This window comes from Tenrec ecaudatus, chromosome 8 (genome assembly GCF_050624435.1).
Source record: "Tenrec ecaudatus isolate mTenEca1 chromosome 8, mTenEca1.hap1, whole genome shotgun sequence".
Lineage (NCBI taxonomy): Eukaryota > Metazoa > Chordata > Mammalia > Afrosoricida > Tenrecidae > Tenrec > Tenrec ecaudatus.
This window is the reverse complement of record NC_134537.1, coordinates 41,891,083-41,912,114: the sequence shown is the minus strand read 5'-3', so window position 1 is coordinate 41,912,114 and position 21,032 is coordinate 41,891,083. Positions and strand designations below refer to the sequence as shown.

At 48.9% G+C, this 21,032-nt stretch overlaps 1 protein-coding gene across 1 annotated transcript in view; it reads right to left on the bottom strand.

Annotated features, from left to right (window-relative positions):
- SLC12A8 (solute carrier family 12 member 8) overlaps positions 1-21,032 on the bottom strand; it is a 160,961-nt gene that overhangs the window by 40,799 nt on the left and 99,130 nt on the right. The window contains exons 6-7 of the mRNA XM_075557165.1: positions 15,967-16,054; positions 13,475-13,562 (exon numbers count right to left, since the gene is read on the bottom strand). Coding sequence (XP_075413280.1) covers positions 13,475-13,562; positions 15,967-16,054 — 176 coding nt within the window. The remainder of the gene's footprint in view (positions 1-13,474; positions 13,563-15,966; positions 16,055-21,032) is intronic.

The following is a 21,032-nucleotide window of genomic DNA, read 5'->3' as shown; positions in this document are numbered from 1 at the left end:
CTGTTAGCACGCCAGCTTCTCAAACAGGAGTATTGATCCGGATGCTCCCCACCCACAGTGCCTGTGTATGCGTCCTCACCCTCCCTGAACCTTCACAAGGAGCCCTGGCGGCGGAGGGGGCTGCGCGGGGCTGCTAACCTCAAGTCAGCAGACCGGAACCACCTGCTGCTCCACAGGAGAAATAGGAGGCGTCTGCTCCTGTTAAGGTTGTAGCGTTGGACATCCCCAGGGACCGTTCAACTCACTCCGGTAGGACTACTAGGAGTCGGCACCGACTCAATGACAGTGCTTCCATTTTTCTTCTTTTCATCGCCTTTCTTACACGTTGGGGATGTGATTGCTTAGACGAGCTCAGGGAAGGATCTGACACCATGGGCTTCTGGGAATGTTAAGAGGGGCATTGGCCCTTTCCAAGCCCCATAAACTCAACTCCCTCACTATCGAGTCAATGCTGACACACAGTGACCCTATATGTCCGAGACGGGTTCCAGGCGGTCATCTTCACAGAAGTGGACCGCCATGTCTTTCTCCAAACGAGCAGCCAGTGGGCTTGAATGGCTGGCCTTTCAGTTAGCAGCTCCCTGTTTAACCCTGTGTCTCTGTCTCTCTCACTAGGCTGACTCCAACTCACACTGGCCCTACGGGACAGAGAAGAATTGCCGCTGTGAGTTTCTGAGACTGTAACTCTTCATGGGAATGGAATGCCTCCTCTTTTTCTTGCAGGGCAGTAGTGGTTTCAAACTGCTGACCTTGTGATTCGCAGCCTAACACATAACCCACTAGGCCACCGGGGACCCTTAGATATTGCCATAGACTCTGACACATAGGACATTACAAGGTATCCTAGAAGATAAGTGTAGGATTGCCTGATTAGGTTTCCAAAAGAATGACTTGTTAGAGAAGCAGACTGGCACATCTTTCTCCCAGGGGGTGGCTGGTGGGTGCACACTGCTGACATTCTAATGAACCCCCAAGTGCTTTAACTGCTGTACCACCAATGCTTCCTTCAAGACCACATCTAAGGGTGAGTAATCACTATCTTAGGAAAGATTCTCAGAGAATCAAAGTCAGTGGAGCTTATAAATCAGTACGAGTAAATTTATCTCAAGGAAATAGCGCCCGTAGCTGTGGAGGCTGGCAATGCTCGAGTCCCTGGACACATGTCAAGTTGGAGGCTTCTCCGGACTCATCTGACTACAGAGGCCAACAAATCCAAGATCAGCTTGCAACAAGGCAGGCTGCTGGCTCAAGTGCAAGGAGCTGGAGGTCAGAGAATAATGAGCCAGATGCCAGATGCAGGATCCGGTCCAAGCACAATGCGAGAGCTATGCTAGAAATCCATGCGTATTAGATGCGGGTCCCCCGAGGAAACTCCATCTCATCTATAGCAGATGTCATCGCAAACGTGGGGGATGACTACATTTGAATGGTCTGGCACTGAGAATCATGTTCCAGCCAAGCTGATACACGAACTTAACCATCATCATGCCCAGATAGGGGGGCGAGCGGCTAAACGGACAAGACATGTCCACTACAGCACCCCTCAGCTTGGTTGCTGTTGTCAGGCACTGTGGAGTCGGTTCTGACTCATAGCAACCCCGTACAGTATGGGACAGAACACGGCCCGGCAGGGACCCCTCTCTAATCGTTGCTGGGCTTGAGCCCATCATGGCCATCCCCGTGTCAACGCATAACCTTGAAGTCTCCCTCATTTCTCCCCAGCGTCACACACTTTTCTAGGGACTGGACTCTCCTGATACTATGTCCAAAGTCCATTAGACATGATACAAGCCTCTTTTAGGGAACATTCTGACTGTACTTCTTCCAAAACACGTTTATTCCCTCTCTGGCAGTCCCTGGTATGTATGCTCACGGTTCACGGGTCACAACCATAGTTCAAATGTATTCATTCCTCTTGGGTTTTAAAAGCTCATTGCCAGGTCTCGCTCGCATATAAAAGGATTTGAAATACCTTGGGTCAGGCATACTTTCGTCCTCCAAGCGGCCCCTTAACTTTTGAACACTTCAGTAGCAGTCTTTTGGTTTCCTTATTCCAAAAGACATCGCCTGATTCTCATCCCCACTGGATATCACCTCTTTTCTTCAACTTCAAGAGCTTTGGGGGCCTGTCGCTCTTATTTCGGACCCTTCACTGAGCTGTTCTGTTGGTTTGTTTGGACGGTTGCTGTTAAGTGCCGCTGAGTCCGTTCCAATTCACGGCGACCCAGGAACAGCAGCATTGCCTGGCCCTACACTGTCCTCACGGCTGTTCTGTGCCTGAGCAGAAGGCCGCAGTCACTGTGGAGTCCATCTTGCCAAGGGTCTTCCTCTTTTTCACGGCCCTTCTACTTCACCAAGCATGATGCCTTTTCTCAGCGCGTATCACCCCTGCTAACATGTCCAAAGGCTGTGGGACGGAGTCCTGGCTCCTCACTGGTAAGGAGCATTGTGGCTGTACGTTTTCCAAGGCAGATGTGCTTGCTCTTTTGGCAGTCCCTGGTGCCTTCTATAGTCTTCTCCATAACTGAAATGCATTGATTCTCTGATTTTCCTTATTCGGGGTCCAACTTTTGCATGAATATGAAGCAAGTGAAAATACCGTGGCTTGGTATTTTCCAATGCTATTTTTTACCGGAAATAAGTCTCACCCAATGGTGGGGTACTGCTAACTTCAAGGTACGCAGTTCGAAAACCAGAAAGATGGGGACTTCACAGTCTTGGAAACCCACAGAGAGCAGTTCTACCCTGTCTTGCATGGTCACCATGAGTCAGAATGGACTCAATGGCAGGGAGAGTGTCCCCATCACTGTGTGCTCTCTGAGAAAATGGTGTGCTTTTCTGCCCAATGACATAACACCGCCACCACGGCTTATCTTGCCAGTGCCCCGAAGCTCCTGGAGGAAAGTTCTGTGTCTCCTGCATCGCGCCCGCCCCTCCCCACAGTCCCTGAGACACACAGGCTGGCAGGCATCGATTAAGGAAGCGTCATGACTGTCCTCTGAGACGCCTTACAAAGCTGTTAGGCATTCTGGGTCCTTTACCCATCTCTGGTCCGTTCAGAGATGTGACTGTTCTATCTTCTCTACCACCCTATGATGGTAAAAGCTTTCTCAAAATCTAATCAGAGATTCTCCACTCTGGCTAAACCTACGAATCATCCCAGTGATCCTGGTTGAATTGGGGCAGAATGGGCAGAGGCAGTGCTGATTGCTTTTACAAGCCCTCTGGGCAATGCAGATGTGCAGGCCGCACGTAGAACAACCATGCATGTCCCCTGGATCCCTGGGACATGGATCCCTGGGCATCTCCTCTAATGTGGAGAGGGAGGGGAATGTTGGTGTATGGGTAATACCACCTCCACTCCCTTTTTCTCTGTTGAAAACCTATCCATTGAGTTAGAATGGAAATGACACCCCTCCCCAGCCTGGCACCCTTCTGGTGTTGGACTGCCCTCAGGACCTTGAGCCTGTGGCGTCATGACATGATATGGTGACCTCCATCTGTGGATAGACACCCCCCAGGGAACCTCCAAAACCTTTGGTGGGCTGAGATGGGGGTCGTCCAACTTTAGTGATACCTTTATGTGCAATTTGTTAACTTCTTTTACAATGGTCTGCTCATTTGCCACTCTCTCATAGAAAACTTCTTCAGCCCATATTCCCAAAAAATAAATAGAATCCTAGACTCCTGTTTTGAAAACTTGTTACACTTCATTCTCTGTCTCTCACCTGAATTCTCTCTGCTTGGCATGAGCCATTCATTTAAGAAGCACTCACTAAAGCCAGGCTGTATTGCTGGGCTGGTGCTGGGCCCAGGCAGGGCGACATAGACACAGCAGTAAACACTGGGATTCTGCTCTCAGGCTGCGCGGAATTCCAGCATTCTTTCTCTTCACGATGGCTGCCAACGTGTTAACTGTGCCAGTGGGGGCGGAAGTGGGAATTTATTTGAGCAGATGTGTGTCAACAGTTCTTTTTTAAAAGATGCTGCCCTTCTGCCATCCGCCTGTTGAAGCCATCCCAGAACGCACTCTATCTTTCCAAAGTATGATCTGGGGTGTGAACTACCCTAATTTCTCTTTTCGACAACAAGGGATATAAATAGCCATTCCGTTTCTCTGCTCTTGGTGTCTTATCCCGGCTCCCATCCTCAGCCATGGAGGCCCATCCATTCGCCGGCTGCTCCCTTGGTGAAGCACTGGGATCCAAGTCACTAGTTCCCGCGGCCTCACCTGATCTCTGCGGCTCCTTGACTGAGAAGCACGTTGTGAAATCTGTGTGAGCCCAAATGTATCAATACGGTAATGTCTTAACAAAGACCAATCAATACCAACTCACTGCAGCCGTATAGACAGAGCAGGATGTCTTCACGGGGTTTCTGAGGCTGTCAGACAGCAGGGAAGCGGACTGCCTCGCCTCTTTCCCATGGTGCAGCTGGTAGGCTCAAACCACTGATCTTTGGGTTAACAGCCCAATGTGCCACCAGAGAACCCTCACATCTAACTCACCCACTGCCATCAGGTCTGTAACAACTCAGAGAGGCCCTGCGTAGAGTTCCCTGCTTTTTATGGGAGAAGACAGCCTCGTTTTTCTCCAGAGGAGTGACTGGTGGGTTTGAACTACCAACCTTGTGGTGATCAGTCTCACACTGCCCCCCAGGGCTCCTTTGAGTATCACAACAAACCCTTGGTTTTCGCTAACATCCTATTTCCACAGAGACATAGGTCTCCTAGTCCATCTAGACAGGGATCAAAAGTAAAAAGAAGCGCCACGGAGACTCTGGGGTTGAGAAGCCAAATCAGTAGAAATCGACCAGAGAAGCAGGTCAAGGAGAAAGATCCCAAACAGGCGGCAGCCATTGAAGATAGCTGCTCTGGGCAGAAAGCACGTGGAATGGGAGACGGGAAGCCCTGGAGATGTGGTGATGGAGTGAATCCTCTCAGGGTGTGATGAGTGACACTGGGTTGCTGTCAGGATTTGGGGAGCAGCACAGCTTCTGACTGGCTCCCGGCTGGCGGCTGTCTTAGAGCGGGCACCGTCGTTCTTAACGCAGTGAGGCAAGAGATTGGGGTGCATGCAACACACGCCGCCCCCGTTTTCTAAGAGGAAGAGTCCGTTTCTAGCGAGGCGCCCAACCCTAATGTTTCCTGCTCTGGTTCACCTGCACTTTAAAAATGTGGGTCCTTCCAGTGTTACTTCCTTGGCCATGGATTAGGCCAGAGAGCAGCCTAGAGGAAGAAAAAGGGTTTCACGGAGGAGATCTGGGCGAAGGAGAGCCAAGCAAAGAAGCCAAGGAAGTCCTGTGGGCAGGCTCAGCACCGAGGCCACAGTGACGGAGTGAAACCGAGGCGGACAGATGGTTAGAACCGGATCAGGAATATGCAGCCCTAGAGAGGAGCTCTCAAAGGTGCTATGACATGGATGAACTTGAAAACATGCCAAGGGAAGGAAGCCAGGCACCAAAGGGAAAACGACTGAGTGGTTCCACTTGTGCAAAACTGCTCAGGTGAAAAAGAAAACAAACCTCGAACTCACTGTCAAGGAGATGCTGACTCACGGGGACCCTACAGGACAGGGGAGAGCTGGCCCTGTGGGTTTGCAAGATTGCGACTCTTTATGGGACCAGAAAGCCCCCTCTTTCTCCTGGGGAGCAGCTGGTGGTTTCGAACTGGGGACCCGGTTAGCAGCCCAAGGCAGAACCACTGCACCAGGAGGGCTCCGTGCAAAATATCGACAAGCGGCAACGACACAGAGACAGAAGCTGAACCGTGGCTCCCGGGATCGGCAGGGTGGGAAGGAGGACACGGGGGAGGTATCCCTTAAGCGGTACCGTGTTTCTGTTCAGAGTGATGAAAAGGGGTAGAAATCCATAACGGTGAAGGCTGTGCCACCATGTAACAAAGGTGACGCCTGTCAGTGGATCATACGCTCCAAAGCAGTTACAATGGCAACGTTCAAGTTCTATCTATTTTCCGGAGTTAAATTTACGAGGAACTAAAAAAAAAAAATGACATCAGGGGGGTTGACTGAGCTCAGTGATCTGAATCAGGAGGCCTGGGTACCTGTACTCTCCACCATCTGTATCAGTGGTTCTCAACCTTCCTCATGCCACGACCCTTTCATACAGTTCCTCACGGTGTGGTGACCCCCACCCCCCCAACCACAAAAATATTTTCATTACTACTTCATCACTGTCATTTTGCTACTGTCATGAATCGGGCGCCCCCTGTGAAAGGGTCATTCAACCCCCAAAAGGGTCTCGACCCACAGGTTGAGAACCGCTGGTCCATATTGTGAACCTTCAGGCCCCACTCGTTCCCTGCGGGCCCCAGAGAACCTGCGACTGCAGCCAAGTCAGTCCCAAGGAGGGATGAAAGAAAGGGGCGGAGTGGAGAGAATCTAGGGTACGAGGTCTTGGGTGGGGCCACCCTGTGCGGTCCCCTTTGGGGAGGGGCAGCAGAAGGCCAGGCTGGCGCTGTGGTGGGACTGCACTGTTGGCTCCACTGCTGTTCACTGACTGCCTGCATCCGTGCCTGTTTGCCACCGAGAAGGGAGGAGAGTCTCTTTCATGTGGAGACTGTGGTTGTGGTTAGGTGACCCAGTGTGACAGAGTTAAGATCGACTGTAGATCTTTATCTTCTGGCGGGTTTGAACCCACCCTTAGAGTTTTATCTTCTTTTTTAAAAAAATCATTTTATTGGGAGCTCGTACAACTCTTATCACAATCTATCCGTCCATCCATTATGTGAAGCACATTTGTACATTGGTTGCCATCATCATTCTCAACGCATTTCCTTTCTACTTGAGCCCTTGGTTGAGTTTTATCTTCTTTTTCTTTGTACCAGAACACGTCTTTTGATTTATGATTCAAAAGAGCTTCGTTTGTATGTGCGTAGGTTTCTGACTCTGCTCGTGCCTCCAACCCTTGGACCACGGTTTTCTGCTCCTCAATAAGGAAAGTGCGCTGGATCCTGTCTCGGCGCATCCAGCACACACGGAATCACCAGAGGCCCTGGTTCTAGACAACTTCACGAGAACTTTGGGTCTCCCAGCACAGACCCCTCGAAGTTGGCCTGAGCACGTCTCATGCAGATTTTGGTGTCTGACCAACATTCTTTGTAGAAAGGTGTAATTCCATGACCAATGGTTCGGGACAGCCTGGTTCTGTTAGAGGCTGCATGGTAGGGCAGCCTAAGCCAGTTGGCCAATGGGCCATTCAGAATGCCTCCACAAAGCGTCTGCGCAAGAGGCCCCCAGAGCATTTTCTAGGATGAAAGTTTGACAGGAGCAGGCGGCCGAGTCCTTCTGCCTGGGAGCCCCAGGTGGGTCTGCATCACCAACGTTTCGGTTTACCAGCAAATGCCGCACCGCTGCACCGCCAGGGTTTCCCATGTAGCCTTTACAACTGCCCACTCCAGGAAAGCATCTCATATCCTTTCTGAAACACACAGTCTCCACCTCTCATCCCAGAGTGAGTATCAGGAGAAGTCCCATGTGCTACTGCCAGGCCTGGCTTTAGCAGGTGTCCCCATCTGGGGTGCGTGCTCGTCTGCCTGCCTGGGATAGGTGGCATTCGCTACACGCGTCCCTCTGTCCCCGGCCTATAATTAGGTATGGAATTTCCACCCATGGGCTTTGTGTTTGGAAGATGCATCCACCCTTTCGCTACTTGGGGTCTTCCTTGGATGCCCGGCTGCCTGCCTGTCCACCCACAATACTCATTCTTTACTTTACCTGCAAAGCAGGGAGGGTGAGGACCCTCGGTGCCAGGGCATCATTTTCCTTGTTCCTTCCTGCCAGAGTCTTTAATGATTGAAAGAATCTCCATGGGGAACTCCACCAGAAACAGGACCTGGGCCACCTCTCGAAGCAGGCAGGGCTCGAAACAGGACCTGGGCCACCTCTCGAAGCAGGCAGGGCTAGAAACAGGACCTGGGCCACCTCTCGAAGCAGGCAGGGCTCGAAACAGGACCTGGGCCACCTCTCGAAGCAGGCAGGGCTAGCTGGCCGACAGCGGGATGGAGGGAAGCAGCAGCAGAGCCCTTTGGGCAGACCATCTTCATTCCGCTGCCCCCGGACGCCTCCAGCTTTGCTGATGCAGCCAACCTTTTCATTCCAGTCGGACAGACGGCCCCGGGGAGTAACACTCAAGGTTGGAAGCGGTGGACGTGTGGAAAGAGATAAAGGACAGATACCGGTGCCTTCCCGGAGAGCACACTTAGCCCACGGGACAGACGAGAACACCGGGAGCCGGGAAGTGGTGTCAGTGTTGCCAGTACCTGCTTCCAGACTAAGGTCAAGGCCTCCAGAAAACAAACACCACCTTTCTTTTTGGGTCCACGGGCCTGGAAAACCAAACCTTTGCTAATGTGAAAACCAAGCCCCAGTCGATCTCGGTGGGGCAGAGGCCCTGCTCTGAGCAGCGGCTGCCCACGAAGATCAATCAGGCCTGTCTGCACAGACCTCACCCAAAGAGAGCGAAACCCTCTCCTAAAACATAATCAGCAGTCCTCAGGAACTAACTTAGCAAGGCGTACTCACTCACGTGCTAAATTTCTCTCCCAATCCTGCGAAGCTCAGGGTCCACTTTTCATCCGGAAACCTACAAGAAGGCGTGTTGGTCTGGCCATGGCCATACGGTGATGGTTTGTGAGTTTCCCGTGAGGCTCGAAGCTACGCCCTTCGTATGTCAAACACTCTCAGGGTCGTCGTGGAAAACATGTCAGTGGCACTTCCAGACTAAAACAGACCAGGAGGAAGAGGACCTCGAAGTCTCCTTCTAAAAATACTGGCCAGAGAAAGCTTTCTGCATAGAAGAGGAGCATTGTCAGAGAGAGTGCCAAGAGACGCGGCTCCCGGGTCGGAAAGCCCTCGAGCGAGGGGCCCAGCGGCTTCCTCGGAGTACAGTTGGTTTGAGTGACATGCATGGATGAAAGCAAAGCTTGCAGGACCTTCATTTGCTGCTGTGCACAGCTCAAAATAAGGAGAAATACCTGCACACGCTTGGAACATGGACTGTACAAGGTCTAGTCTAGAAAAACTGGCATCTGTCAAAACTTAGATGACCTGCAGAGATCAATGTCCTAGACATCAATGGACAGAAATGGACTAGTACTGGCCATTTTGAATCACATGGACACTGCCGCCTGGAATGGCAAGTTGAAGAGGAATGCTGTCACATTCGCTGTCAAAAGGAGGCATCAAGGTCCACCCTGCAGTACCACACTGTCAATGATCGAGTCATAGCCTACAACGGGATCTGTTAATATAGGTACTGTTCCAACTTACCTACCTACCACTAATGCCAATGATGATGAGATTTAAGGATTTTATCACCTTCTCCAATTTGAAATTGACCCAACATGCACTTACGATGCATTGATAATCACTGATTACTCTTAGAATGAAAAAGGTGGAAACAAAGGATGAGTTCATTGGAAAATACAAGGTCCATGCTGACAGAGATGATGCTAGAGATCACGTGAAAATGTTTTGTAAGACCAACTACCTATTCAGTGAAAGCACCTTTTATAGGAATCAACTATGTCTCTGGGAAGAGATGATGGAGAAGCTCACGATCATGAATGAGAACAAGGTGAGGGGACAACTGTGGGACAGACCCTTAATTGTTCCAATGTAAGTTCAAGTTGAAGCTAAAGAAACCCAAAATAAGTCCATAGGAACCAAAAGATATGCCATTTTAATTTAGAGACTATTTTGATAAAAGATTTGTCACAAAGAACACTAAAGACCCAAAGCCAGACAAGTTGTAGGACACTTAAGGGTATCATGCATGAGGAAAGCAGAGGATCACTGTGATAGTTAAGTTTTGTGTCAACTTGGCTGGGTCAGTGTTCTCCATGATCTGACAGCTAAGATATAGTAATCCCTCATGATGAGAAATCCCTGGGGGGTGTGATCTGCTTCCAAAATAAGTGGTTGCTATGGAAAAGCTTGCTTGCTTTTTAATAGAGTCTGGCTTCTGCATCTGGCTAGTCATCTGACCTCTGGTTCTTAAGACATGAGACAGCAGCCTGCAGTGTTGCCTGCTGTTCCTGACAGTTTTCAGCAGCTTGCCACCTTACCTGTTGACCTTGGATTCATTTACCTCTGCAGCCAGAAGCCTGTTGTCTGAACTGCCATCTTGGATTCATCAGCACCTGATACGACATAAGTCAGAAGAAACCTCCAGCCTGACATCTGACCCACAGACTTGAACTTTCTCACCACTGTAACTAGGTGAGCCATTTCTTTGCATGTATACATACTGTTTTGCTGAAGATCATCACTGAAAAAGCAAGAAAGAAAAGCTCAAAACAAATGTCAGAGGAAACTGAGAAACTTGCTCGTCAATGTTCAGTAGCAAAAAAGAAAGAAGATTTAAACAGAAGATTTTAAGAAGAGGCAAGAGAAGGCAATGTAAAGTATTAAAATGAGGTGTGAAATCCCTGGAGCTAGAAAATAAAGAGGACGGGTATGCTTAGCATTTCCTAAACTGGAAGAAGAAAAAATATTCAAATCTTGAGTTTCAATACTGAAGGATTATATGGACAAAATATTAAGGGATGCAGGATGCATCAAAAGAAGATGGAAGTTTTTTTTTTAGGGCAGTGTGTGTGTGTGTGTGTGGGGGGGGTGATTGTCTGTATATCCAGGAAAGGTAAATCTAGACAGACAGTAACTAGATTAAGGTTATGACAGGGGAAGTTGGGGAGGGGGGTATGAGGAGCTAAAGATAATGAGTACAAGAATAAAAAATGTTCTAAAATTGATTATCGTAACAGTTGCACAACTTCTAAGACAAATTTAAACCACAGAATTATATGGTATGTGAATTAAATGTCACTAAAATTTTTCAAAGAAGATGGAAGGAATTACAGTCATTGGACTAAAAAGAATTGGTCAGTGGTCAGTAATTTTCAGCTGTTAACATATGATCAAGAGCTAAATGGTCCTGAAGGAGTAAGTCCAAGCTCTACTGAAGGCATTCGTGAAGAGCGAGGCTGCAGGAATTAGCAGAATACAAAACAGCTGTGTCAGCAAGGGAATGCAACGCCAGAGGCACTCAGAAGTCTACGCCCAGACGTTTGGAACACTGATCCAATTCTGTGTCCATTCCAAAGAAAGGTGGTCCAGCAGAATACAGAAATCATTGAATACTGCTACACACATGCAAAATTTTCCTGCAGATAATTCAAAACTGCCTGCAGTAAGTAGTACACCAACAGGAAATCCAAGGCGGATTCGGAGAAGAAATGCAACAAAGGATATGGTTGCCCATGTCACAAAGATTGGCTGCAAGCAGCGCATATCAGAAAGATGCTTACCTGTATTTTACTGACTCCGCAAAGGCAACCCACTGCATGGATCAGAACACATTATGGACAACATCGCAAACAATGGAAATCGCAAACAACTGTGCTCATGCAAAGCACTTGTATACTACCAAGAGGCAGTTCTTCAAACAGAGCAAGGGATCAATCGTAGAATTTAAAATCAGGACAGGTGTGTACACGTCGGTTTGTATCCTTTCCCCATACTGACTTGGTCTGTATGCTGATTAGTCAAATGATCCAGGAAGCTAGATTATAGAAAGAAGGCGGTGGCCTGAGAATGGGAGGAAGACACATTCACAATGGGTGTAGGCAGAGGACACAAAGCGTCTTGCTGAAAGTGAACAGGACTCGAAGCACTTAGTGATGAAGATCCAAGACGACAGCCTTCAGTAGGGACTATCCCTCAGCCTTGAAGAAAACAAAATCCTCACAGCTGGACCAATTAGCAACAGAGAGCAAATGGACTTGGATTCATGATCAATGCCCATGAACGCAGCTGCCAAGAAGTCAATTTACTTGTTGGGCTGGGCAAATCTGCTGTACAAGACCCCTAAAGCAGCAGTTCTCGACCTGTGGGTCATGACCCCTCTTGGGGTCAAACAACCCTTTCACAAGGGTCGTCCGATTCATAACAGTAGAAAAATGACAGTTATGAAGCAGCAATGAAAATCATTTTATAGTTGGGGGTCACCACATGAGGAACTGTATGAAAGGATTGCGGCCAGAGGAAGATTGAGACCCACGGCTCTAAGGTAAGGAAGAGCAAGGATGTCACTTTGAGAACCAAGGTGCACCTGCCCCAAGTCATGGCATTTCCAATCACCTCATAGGCAGGGGACAATAACTAAGGAAGACCAGAGAAGTGACAGCTTTGCATTACGGTGTGGGTAAAGAATATTGACTATACCAGGGACTGCCAGAAGGAGGAACAAATCTGTCTTGGGAGAAGTAAGAAGTGAGGCTGGTAAGACTCCCCCTCACAGACTCTGGGGATGTCATGGGGTGGGGGGGACGAGTTCTTGGGAAAGGACAAGATGCGTGGCAACGTAGAGGTAAGCAAAAAAGAAGACCACTCCCAAGTAGACAGCCTGACACAATGTCTGCGAAAACGGATTCAAGCACAACAATTGTGAGGAAGGTTCCGTTCTGCTGTATGTAGCTTAGTATGAGTCAGAACCCAATGAACAGCATCCATCAACAAGAACAAGAGTTTGGGGTAGCTTGTGAACAAATGTCTGGAAATCTTTTTCTCGTGAATTCTAGAGATGCCAAAAAAATGCCCTTGCCTGTCCCATGACCTCAAGCTTGCTAGCAGGGGGCACTGTGGAACGAGAGGAATTTACTAATCTTTTCGGTGCAAGGTGCGGGTAGGCTTAGAAACAAAGCTGCCAGGGCAGAATGCACAGGCCTACACAGTGGGAGTTGCTGAGATCTCAGTGGGAGAGTCAGGAAGGTCAGGGTTCTCAGGGTAAAGCAGGCCTGTAGGGGTTAAGCTTCCTCACCTCCCTCCTACAGCCCCCCCTCCCCCCCCCCCGCCCAGGCCATCTGCCTCTTCCTTCTATCTTGTGAACTGCACTTTCTGTTCACCATGGAAGGTGAATTTCTGGCAAAAATGGATGGTTTGTTTAACTCAGAATTTTAGGTGACCAGATTCTTGGTTGCTGTATTGGTGTTCAACATGAAGAGAGGATTGAGTTCCTACAATCTAATCACTAGCTCTCTAAATATTTTTACTTGTGGCTCAGTACCCAGAAGGAGAAGATACACCTTTCCCATCCAGTTGGTGTTCCATACTTTAGTCCTGGGCTGGAGAAGACATATGAGGGGGCTTAAAAAATTGGTGGCTTTGAGAATGAGGAGGGTAACAAATGTACAGATGTGCTTTATACAATTGATGAATATGTGGATTGTGATAAGAATTGTATGAGCCCCCAATAAAATGATTAAAAATAAAATAAAAATTTAAAATTTTAACGGTAGGGAAAAAACGCATTATCTTTCCATTCCGTTTTTCTACAGACTTTTGGAAGCGTCCTGTCGCTCTCCTGACAAGACTAGCAAAGAGGAGACTTCCATTTGCTATGGAAACCCCCAAGTGAGCCTGCAGCCTGAGCTCGTGGGCACGCAGGCCTCACCCACCTTTTCGGCTATTAAGAAGTCATAGCGGAGGGCCTCCCGGGTGCAGATGGCGCCAAGCAGGAAGACAAACACGATGTACAAAAACCACCTGTAAAGCCAAGAACAGAGTGAAGCTGCCGCCTGACCAGCACCCACCCCCACTCCCGCCTTATCGCACCCAACGGTATCCCACGCAAATCTGTTTCAGAATTAACGAGAAAGACCAGTCCTGACGGTCCGTCCACTCAGTGTTCTGGGAGGGCATTTATATTATCTCTAAAGTAGCGTCTTACCCCCAAAATAGTGCCATGGCTGTCTCTTTCTTATATTAGGAGAAACCCCATTCACGTGGGTGTAGGGAGAGGCCCTAGGCTGGCAGTGTCAACCTGAAGCCTCACGCCCCACAGCCTTCCCACAACAGACAAACAAGTCAGGAATGTCGCAGGCCTCCGGAACCCTGCTCTTCTCTGGCACACAGGCAATGGAGAGTGGTGGCAAGGCGGGAACTGGCAGTGTCCTGGCTCTGCCTTCAAGATGCCAGGTGATCTTGAACAGTTCAAGATCCGTCTGAGCAGTCGCAGTTGGGTCAAACATTCTGTGTGAAAATAAGAGCATCCGATCCCAGTTTCCTCTGCTCTAGTTCTCATTCAGCAAGCTTTTCCCTTCGTTGGCTCGTGAGCCAACTCTTATTTCGTTGTCTTCATTTCCTTCCCAACTCTCAGAAATCACACTCACTGCCACTGAGTCCATTTCAACTCACTGGCAACCCTCTAGGGCGGGGTAGAACTGTGCCGGTGCGTTTCCGGGACTGTCAGTCTTTACAGGAGTAGAAAACCCAGCCTTTCCTTGGTTTCGAACTGCTGACCTTACTGTGAACAGCGCAACATATAACCACTATGCCATGAGGGCTCTTTATTTAGCATAAAATAAAATCGCTGCAATGCACCTAGCTAATAAAGTATGTGACGTTACAATAAATTAAGAACAACACGGCCTTTGTGAAACGAAATGGATAGATGGATTTTTCTACAATATCACGGCTACAATAGATCATGCACTGCCCACTTTTCAGGAGCGTGTCCTGTCTGTGTCTTGGCGCGAGCCTCTGCACACATCCCAAATAAAGGGCTGAGGAGTTTCTCCCAGCGGTGGAGAGGGAAACGCACAAGGCAGGTGAGACACAGCCTCACGGTATGGAGGGAAAGCAAACACACGGTCAGAAACAGACCCAAAGCCACCGCGCCTGCTGCTGCGAGCAGCTGAGCCTCAACTAAACGCCAGGAAGGCCGACCACACGGGTGGAGGAGGCGGCTCAGCTCGGGAGAGGAGGATCCGTACCATGGTTCCTACTCTGCCTTTTCACAGAGCGTCTCACGGAATCCGCCACCATCGGGGGATACAAGAACTGCGAGGCAGAATAGGGACAGACTGGGGGGTGGGGGTGTCTCCCCAAATGCCTTCAGAGGGGCCACAACAAAGGGGGCTGCTGGGAAATCAGGCACCCACATTAGACACCTACGGGGAAATCCAGAACTGAGCGTGCTCAGACCCAAGACCCAGGTTGGGAGGTCCACCAGCGCGCACAGAGGAGGCACCAGCCACGTGACATCACCCAGGTGCGCTTAAACTCAGCTAATAGGGTCGGCCAGTACCCTGAACCTCGCCTCCCCAGCCAGTGGGGAGAAAGGAATGCCGTGGGCAGGCCTGGACCTCTTTCTCTCCCTCTTGCCCCCTGCAAGCGGAGGGTGCGGGTCCTCTCAGTGGGGGGGCATGTGCCAGCCAGCCTGCGTGCCCTCTCCGCCGCTGGGGCTTTCCTGGATCCGAACTCGTGGCTTGGTCCTCCGCTTCCTGTCTTCTTTCCTCCCACGTGGTTTCCGTGTTCAGCCCTGAACTCCCGCGTGGCTCCCACGCCACAGAAACAGCGGGTACTTTCTGAGGCTGGACTACCTGAAACTTCCCTTTCTCTCCTTAAAGTCACTCAGATTCCAAAAGCGCTTCTGCCGCGTGAGTTCTTCCAGCGTTGCAAAGCAAAGACCGCAGTATCCCGATCCAGAAACCTAACGGTACCGGGATCCCGATGGATGTCACAGATGGGGAAACTGAGACTCTGAGAACTCAGGAAATGGCTGTGTCAGGCAGCCAGTCCGCGGCAGAGTGGGGAGGCGCATCCTACTCCGTCTGGTTTCAGAACGTCCCATCTCTAGGCTCCTTCCAAAGATCCTGGAAACTCGGTGATTAAAGAGGGGAAAAAATAATCCCAAAGTCCAAACTGGGCTGGGAGGGAAGGGGCAGGAGGCCAGGGAAAAGCACAGAATGGATTGGAGATCTGTGATCCGAGTTAATGCCAGCCCTCCCCCAGGCGGCATGCCTAGGCAGCGAGTCGGAACCCACCGGACAGGAATTTTCCGGGCCAGTGAGTGTTAAAAGGAGGAGAGGAACATGAAATGGGCCTGTCACAGTCGGGCACTCTCCCCTCCACTGCCAGAAGTTTTCTCACCCTCTCGCCAACTTACGAGATGCCAACCGCTGCTAGGGAGCCCAGGGGGATGCTGGCAGCAGGCTCTCTGAGGTCGCCCCCCATGTTGAAGCCGGCCATCACTCCTAAAAGACAGACAGATAAGAGAGGGGTGAGGCAAGGTCCTCTATGAATGAAAGTGCCCCCTTTTCCCCAACCCTCTCCTCCAAGGACCGCCCCTGGAAGCCTTCTGGGGGTCAAGCTGTCCCATCTGCAGTTCTGCAAACAGGCTGCTTGTCAATCTCCCCAGTCAACTGGGGAGCATTCATAAAAGGGACCTTGTGAACCAGGCATGCTGGGGAGAAAAGGCCTGCCTGCTACAAAAACATTGATCACCCTACAAAGTAATGCGGGTGGAGTGATACCCACACAAGTGTCCCGAGACCAGAAGGCATCTGAGCTCTGCCTGCCTCCCCAGCCAGCACAATGCCCCTACAGGAGCCAGGATCCCAGGAGCAAACTCCCCCTTCCCAAGGCTCCGGCTTAGCAGACTGCCTTTCCTCCAAAGCCCCACAGATTACACCTGCGGTTTCAGGTGTCCTCGCAGCCAGGTGTCATCTCAATCAGGACCAAGAACCATGCTCAAAGCTCCCTAATGGCTCTAAACAAACCCCAAACACAGCCCTCTTCATCTTCACCTCAATCCTCCCATAGAGAACAATGACCACTAGTGGACCCAGGCTGCCTCAGCTTTTGTGGGCACAGCTGGGGGAGGAGGGGTGCTGCTGTAGATGTTAGATGAGGCGCCAGCTCCCCAGGGCTCTCAGGACTCAACCAGCTGGACTGTGCTGGCCAGGAGAGCATCACAGAGGAAGTGGGTGGGGCCCAAAGGTGGCTTTGAAAGGCTGGGTTTAGGGCTCGGAGTAGGTGTGACACGTGATTACAGACGATGAGCACTTGCAACCTGACCCAGTCTGCGCTAAGCGTGAGGCCTGCGTTTTTATTTTATTCGATCCTCAGAACAACCGCAACACAAAAGCAGCAACAGTTCCCCATTTTATGAGAGAGGAAACTAGGGCTTCATGGGGTTAAGGAAAACAGCCCCAGGTCACACGTCTTGCAAGCAGAAAAGCTAGCGATCAAACCAAACACGGTATGTTTGACGCCCAAATGTATGCTCTTCATCCTCCACTATCCCGCCTGGACGCTCCCAGGGGAAGGGGAGGAAAGCAGGGCTACTCCAGAGGGAATCTGGAATGTTGGACGGAGACCGAAGCCTGCATTAGGCTTGCACACAGCTATTGCACCCCGAGCATTTTATCCAGCACAACTAGTCCGAGAAGTGAGCAAAGATCTAACCAAAGAGGCTTAGCCATGCTTCCTGGTAGCTGTGAGCGCTGAAAACAACCTGGCGAGAGACGGGGGCCTGCCTGGAGAAGTGATGAGACATCTTTCAAGAAACACCCAGTCTCCAATAGGATACGATTGTCAGGGAGAAGTTGTAATGTGGAGAGATATTTATAAGCTATTAATTAATTTTAAGAGGCGTTTAGGAAATAGAACATTGGTATGATGTAATTATAAATGATATATTAAAAATTTAAAAACCAAGACCCAAACTCACTGCTATTGAGTCAATTCCAACTCCTGGTGACGCTATGAGACAGAGTTGAATGGCCCCTGTGGGTTCCTGCTACTGGAAAGCCTCCATCTTCCTCCAGAGGAGGAGTGGATGGATTCAAACCGCGGACCTTGTGGATGGCAGTCCAGCACATAATGTGGTATGCCACTGGGGCTCCTAAATAATGCATAGAGGAATTTTGAAATGTCAGAGATGTGGTTTCTGGGTGATGGAAGTACAGATGATTTTTCGTTTATATGTTTTTCTCAATTTTCCACAGTAATCGTATATGGTCTTAGAAATTGGGGAGAATGTAAGACATTGCTTAAACTGATAGGCTGAGTACGTTTTCTTTCCTAACATCCATCCCCAAGATCCTATTGAGTGAATACTAAGAAGGCAATGGAATAAATGCCGATAGCCAAGAGAATAGCAGGAGGGGCTCTGAGCAGATGAACGGTTTCCACAAATATCTGGAACAGAGTCAATGGTGACTATTAACACAGAGAAAAGGGGAAGAAAAAGGAAGCCTTCGCGTATTTCGCTAAAAGATCTGGGAAAATCGTGGCTTCTCCTGTGGACCTTGCTCCCCAACCGAGCCCTCGCCAAGAGCCAGCCTGCTGCGATGCATCTTCCCGTGAAGCGAGAGCCGTCAGGCAAGCAAACCGAGACTCTCCACAGTGGGGAGTCCACACAGGCCACCCGATTCATGAAAATGAACAAGTACATGAATAAAAAAAAACTTGAACTGGAAAAAAAAATGAATCAAGAATCCAGATGCATCCCGGAAGAATATAAGATGCCATTTTAAAAAACCAAACACATAGTACAAGGATCCAAATGTCCTGGGGGGGGGGGGGGGAGATGGAACCAACACTAACGAAGAATGCAGTAAAATATCCTAAAGATATGGTTAAATATTCCAGGATTTAGAAAAGAAAAATAAAGGGTAAAAAACTTAGCAAAAAAGAAAAGGAAGCATGGAGCTGCAACATTCAACTAACAGGAAATCCTAGCAGAAAAAAACAGCCAGGCTGTCATTCCCTTAACTGAAGACAGGTGTTCAAACTTTAAGCATCTCAGCGACCCAACACAGAGAATGACCGGTGAATACATCATAGCATAATTTTAGGAAAAATCTTAAAAGCTTCTCAACTCCGAATTTAACATTAACCAACCAAAATTAGACCAGCACCACTCGTCCCATAAATAACACTGAACGTTAGAAGACAATGGAATGATGAGTTAAAAATTCTGAGAGAAAATTATGTTGAAACTAGAATTTTAGTCAGATTACCAATTAAGTGAAAGCACAGTTGAGCTGATCATGGGTTCAGAAAACTTACCTCCCACCTGCCTTTTCTGAGAAAAATATTACAGAATGAATTCCAATGACGAGGATATAAAACATGAGGGAGGAAAAACAGAAGCGATCACCGAGGAGGGTAGTGACGTTCCCATAGAGCAGCTGTGAAACCAGTCGCAGAGATGGAGGCAGAAGGATGGAGACCCGGCAGGGGTGCCCAAGGACAGCAACTAGCTCCGGAGACAATGGGTGGCACGGTTAACAAACTGGGTGCTGGGCATCTGGGCAAGGAAAATGAATGATTCTGAAACTCCAGGAAAACGGAAATGCTGGACAAGAGAGTCAAGGTCTCAGTATGAAGCAACCTAAAATACAACACGATTCTGAACTACTAATGAAAGGCATAGATGTTTGTTAACGGTGTTTTTGGTCATAATACTAGCAGCATTGAATTCCTATTGACAGTGAAATGTCAAAGCACCAGTGCATCTTTCAAGCACTGCTAATTCTAGTTCCTCATCAGATAGCTGCCATCTTGGTCAATAAATATAATCCAATTAACTGTTCATCTGAAGATAGATAGATAGATAGATAGATAGATAGATAGATAGATAGATAGATAGATAGATAGATAGATAGATAGATTCTAGGAGCCTTCTCCTGTTTATGGTAATACAATGGCCTCATTGGTCTCACAAGCTCATGGCATTTTTATGCCCGTTCATGCAGCTTTGTGAGACTCCATACTGCTATTTATTATTTTCAATTTGCCCCGTTAGTACAGCCTAGAGTTCTTGGCAGGAGCCCTGGTGGTGCAGCAGTTATGCCCTCGGCGGCTAACTACCAGGTCAGCAGTTCGAAACCACCAGCTGCTCTTCAGGAGAAAGGCAGGACTTTCTACTCCCCTTAACAGTTACAGCCTCAGAAACTCACAGAGACAGTTCTGTCCTATCTGGTCTCCACGAGTCGGCATCAACCCAATGGCAGTGAGTTTGGTTTGGGCTGTTTTCGTACAATCGTTGGCACACATGGGAGCAAACTGACAGCAGCTGGGCAGTCTCTGGGGGAGGCAAGCATCCACGTCATCGGCTGTTAACCAAAAGACTGGAGGGCCCAAGTCAAGGTAGAGGCGCCTCAGAAAAAAGGCCTGGCAATCCCTTCTGAAAAGTCAGTCCCTGGAAACCCATTGGTGCACAGTCCGACCCTGAGCAGAGTCCTCTTGCAGCAACTGACCCGGGATAGCCTGGCATGTCGTTTTGGACAGCTTCCTACAGATCCTTTACCAAAAGTGAGCAAGTGAAGGTCCCACGACTATCTATTCTTCTATCTGAGGAAGTGATGAGCTAATTACTGTATATACTTGAATATAAGCCGACCCGAGTATAAGCCGAGGTACCTAATCATTACCTGGGAAACCAGAAAAACTGATTGACTCGGTATAAACCTAGGGTGGAAAATGCAGAAGCTATTGGTGAGTTTCAATAATCAAAACAAATGAAACTAAAATTACTAAAAATGGAGACATCGGTGGGGTAATGTATTTAAATATTTATTTTAAATGAAAAGCATAAATAAAAGGACAAGTCATTTAACATTAGTAAACCAGCACAGTAAGTGAAAAATAGGTTCAACAAAAACAATGAGGTATCAACAATGATACCTTAGGAGTGCTATTCCCTGAGCTCAATCAGCAACCAAGCTAAAATGTAAAGAGTTAAAGTCCTTCAAAACTGGATTCCTCATCATCATCCATATCCCAATGCAGAGCTTCAGCTGGTGTGAGGTCATCATAGACGCTGTCCTCACTGGGGTACCACTGACCCATGTATAAGCTGAACCCCAGTTTTTCAGCACATTTTTTTGTGCTGAAAAACTCGGCGTATACACAAGTATATACGGTACTCCTCACTGCTTCCTACTTCCAAACCGATGATGTATTCATAACAAACACCTTTTCCTTGATCAAACAATCCCTTAGTCACTGAGCTACCTTAGAGCATGGGCTCCTTCCAACTGGCTGGTGTGAGTGAAATCTGAATAGAGGATTTTACCCTTTGCAAATGAAACCCCATGCACCGTCATACCCCATGGAAGTCCACATTCCTGGCACGCACCCATCCTCGCCTCCCGCCCCTTACAAAGGACCAACCCCATCTGAACTAGAAATCCCTGCCTACTCCCCTTCTGTGACCTTGCT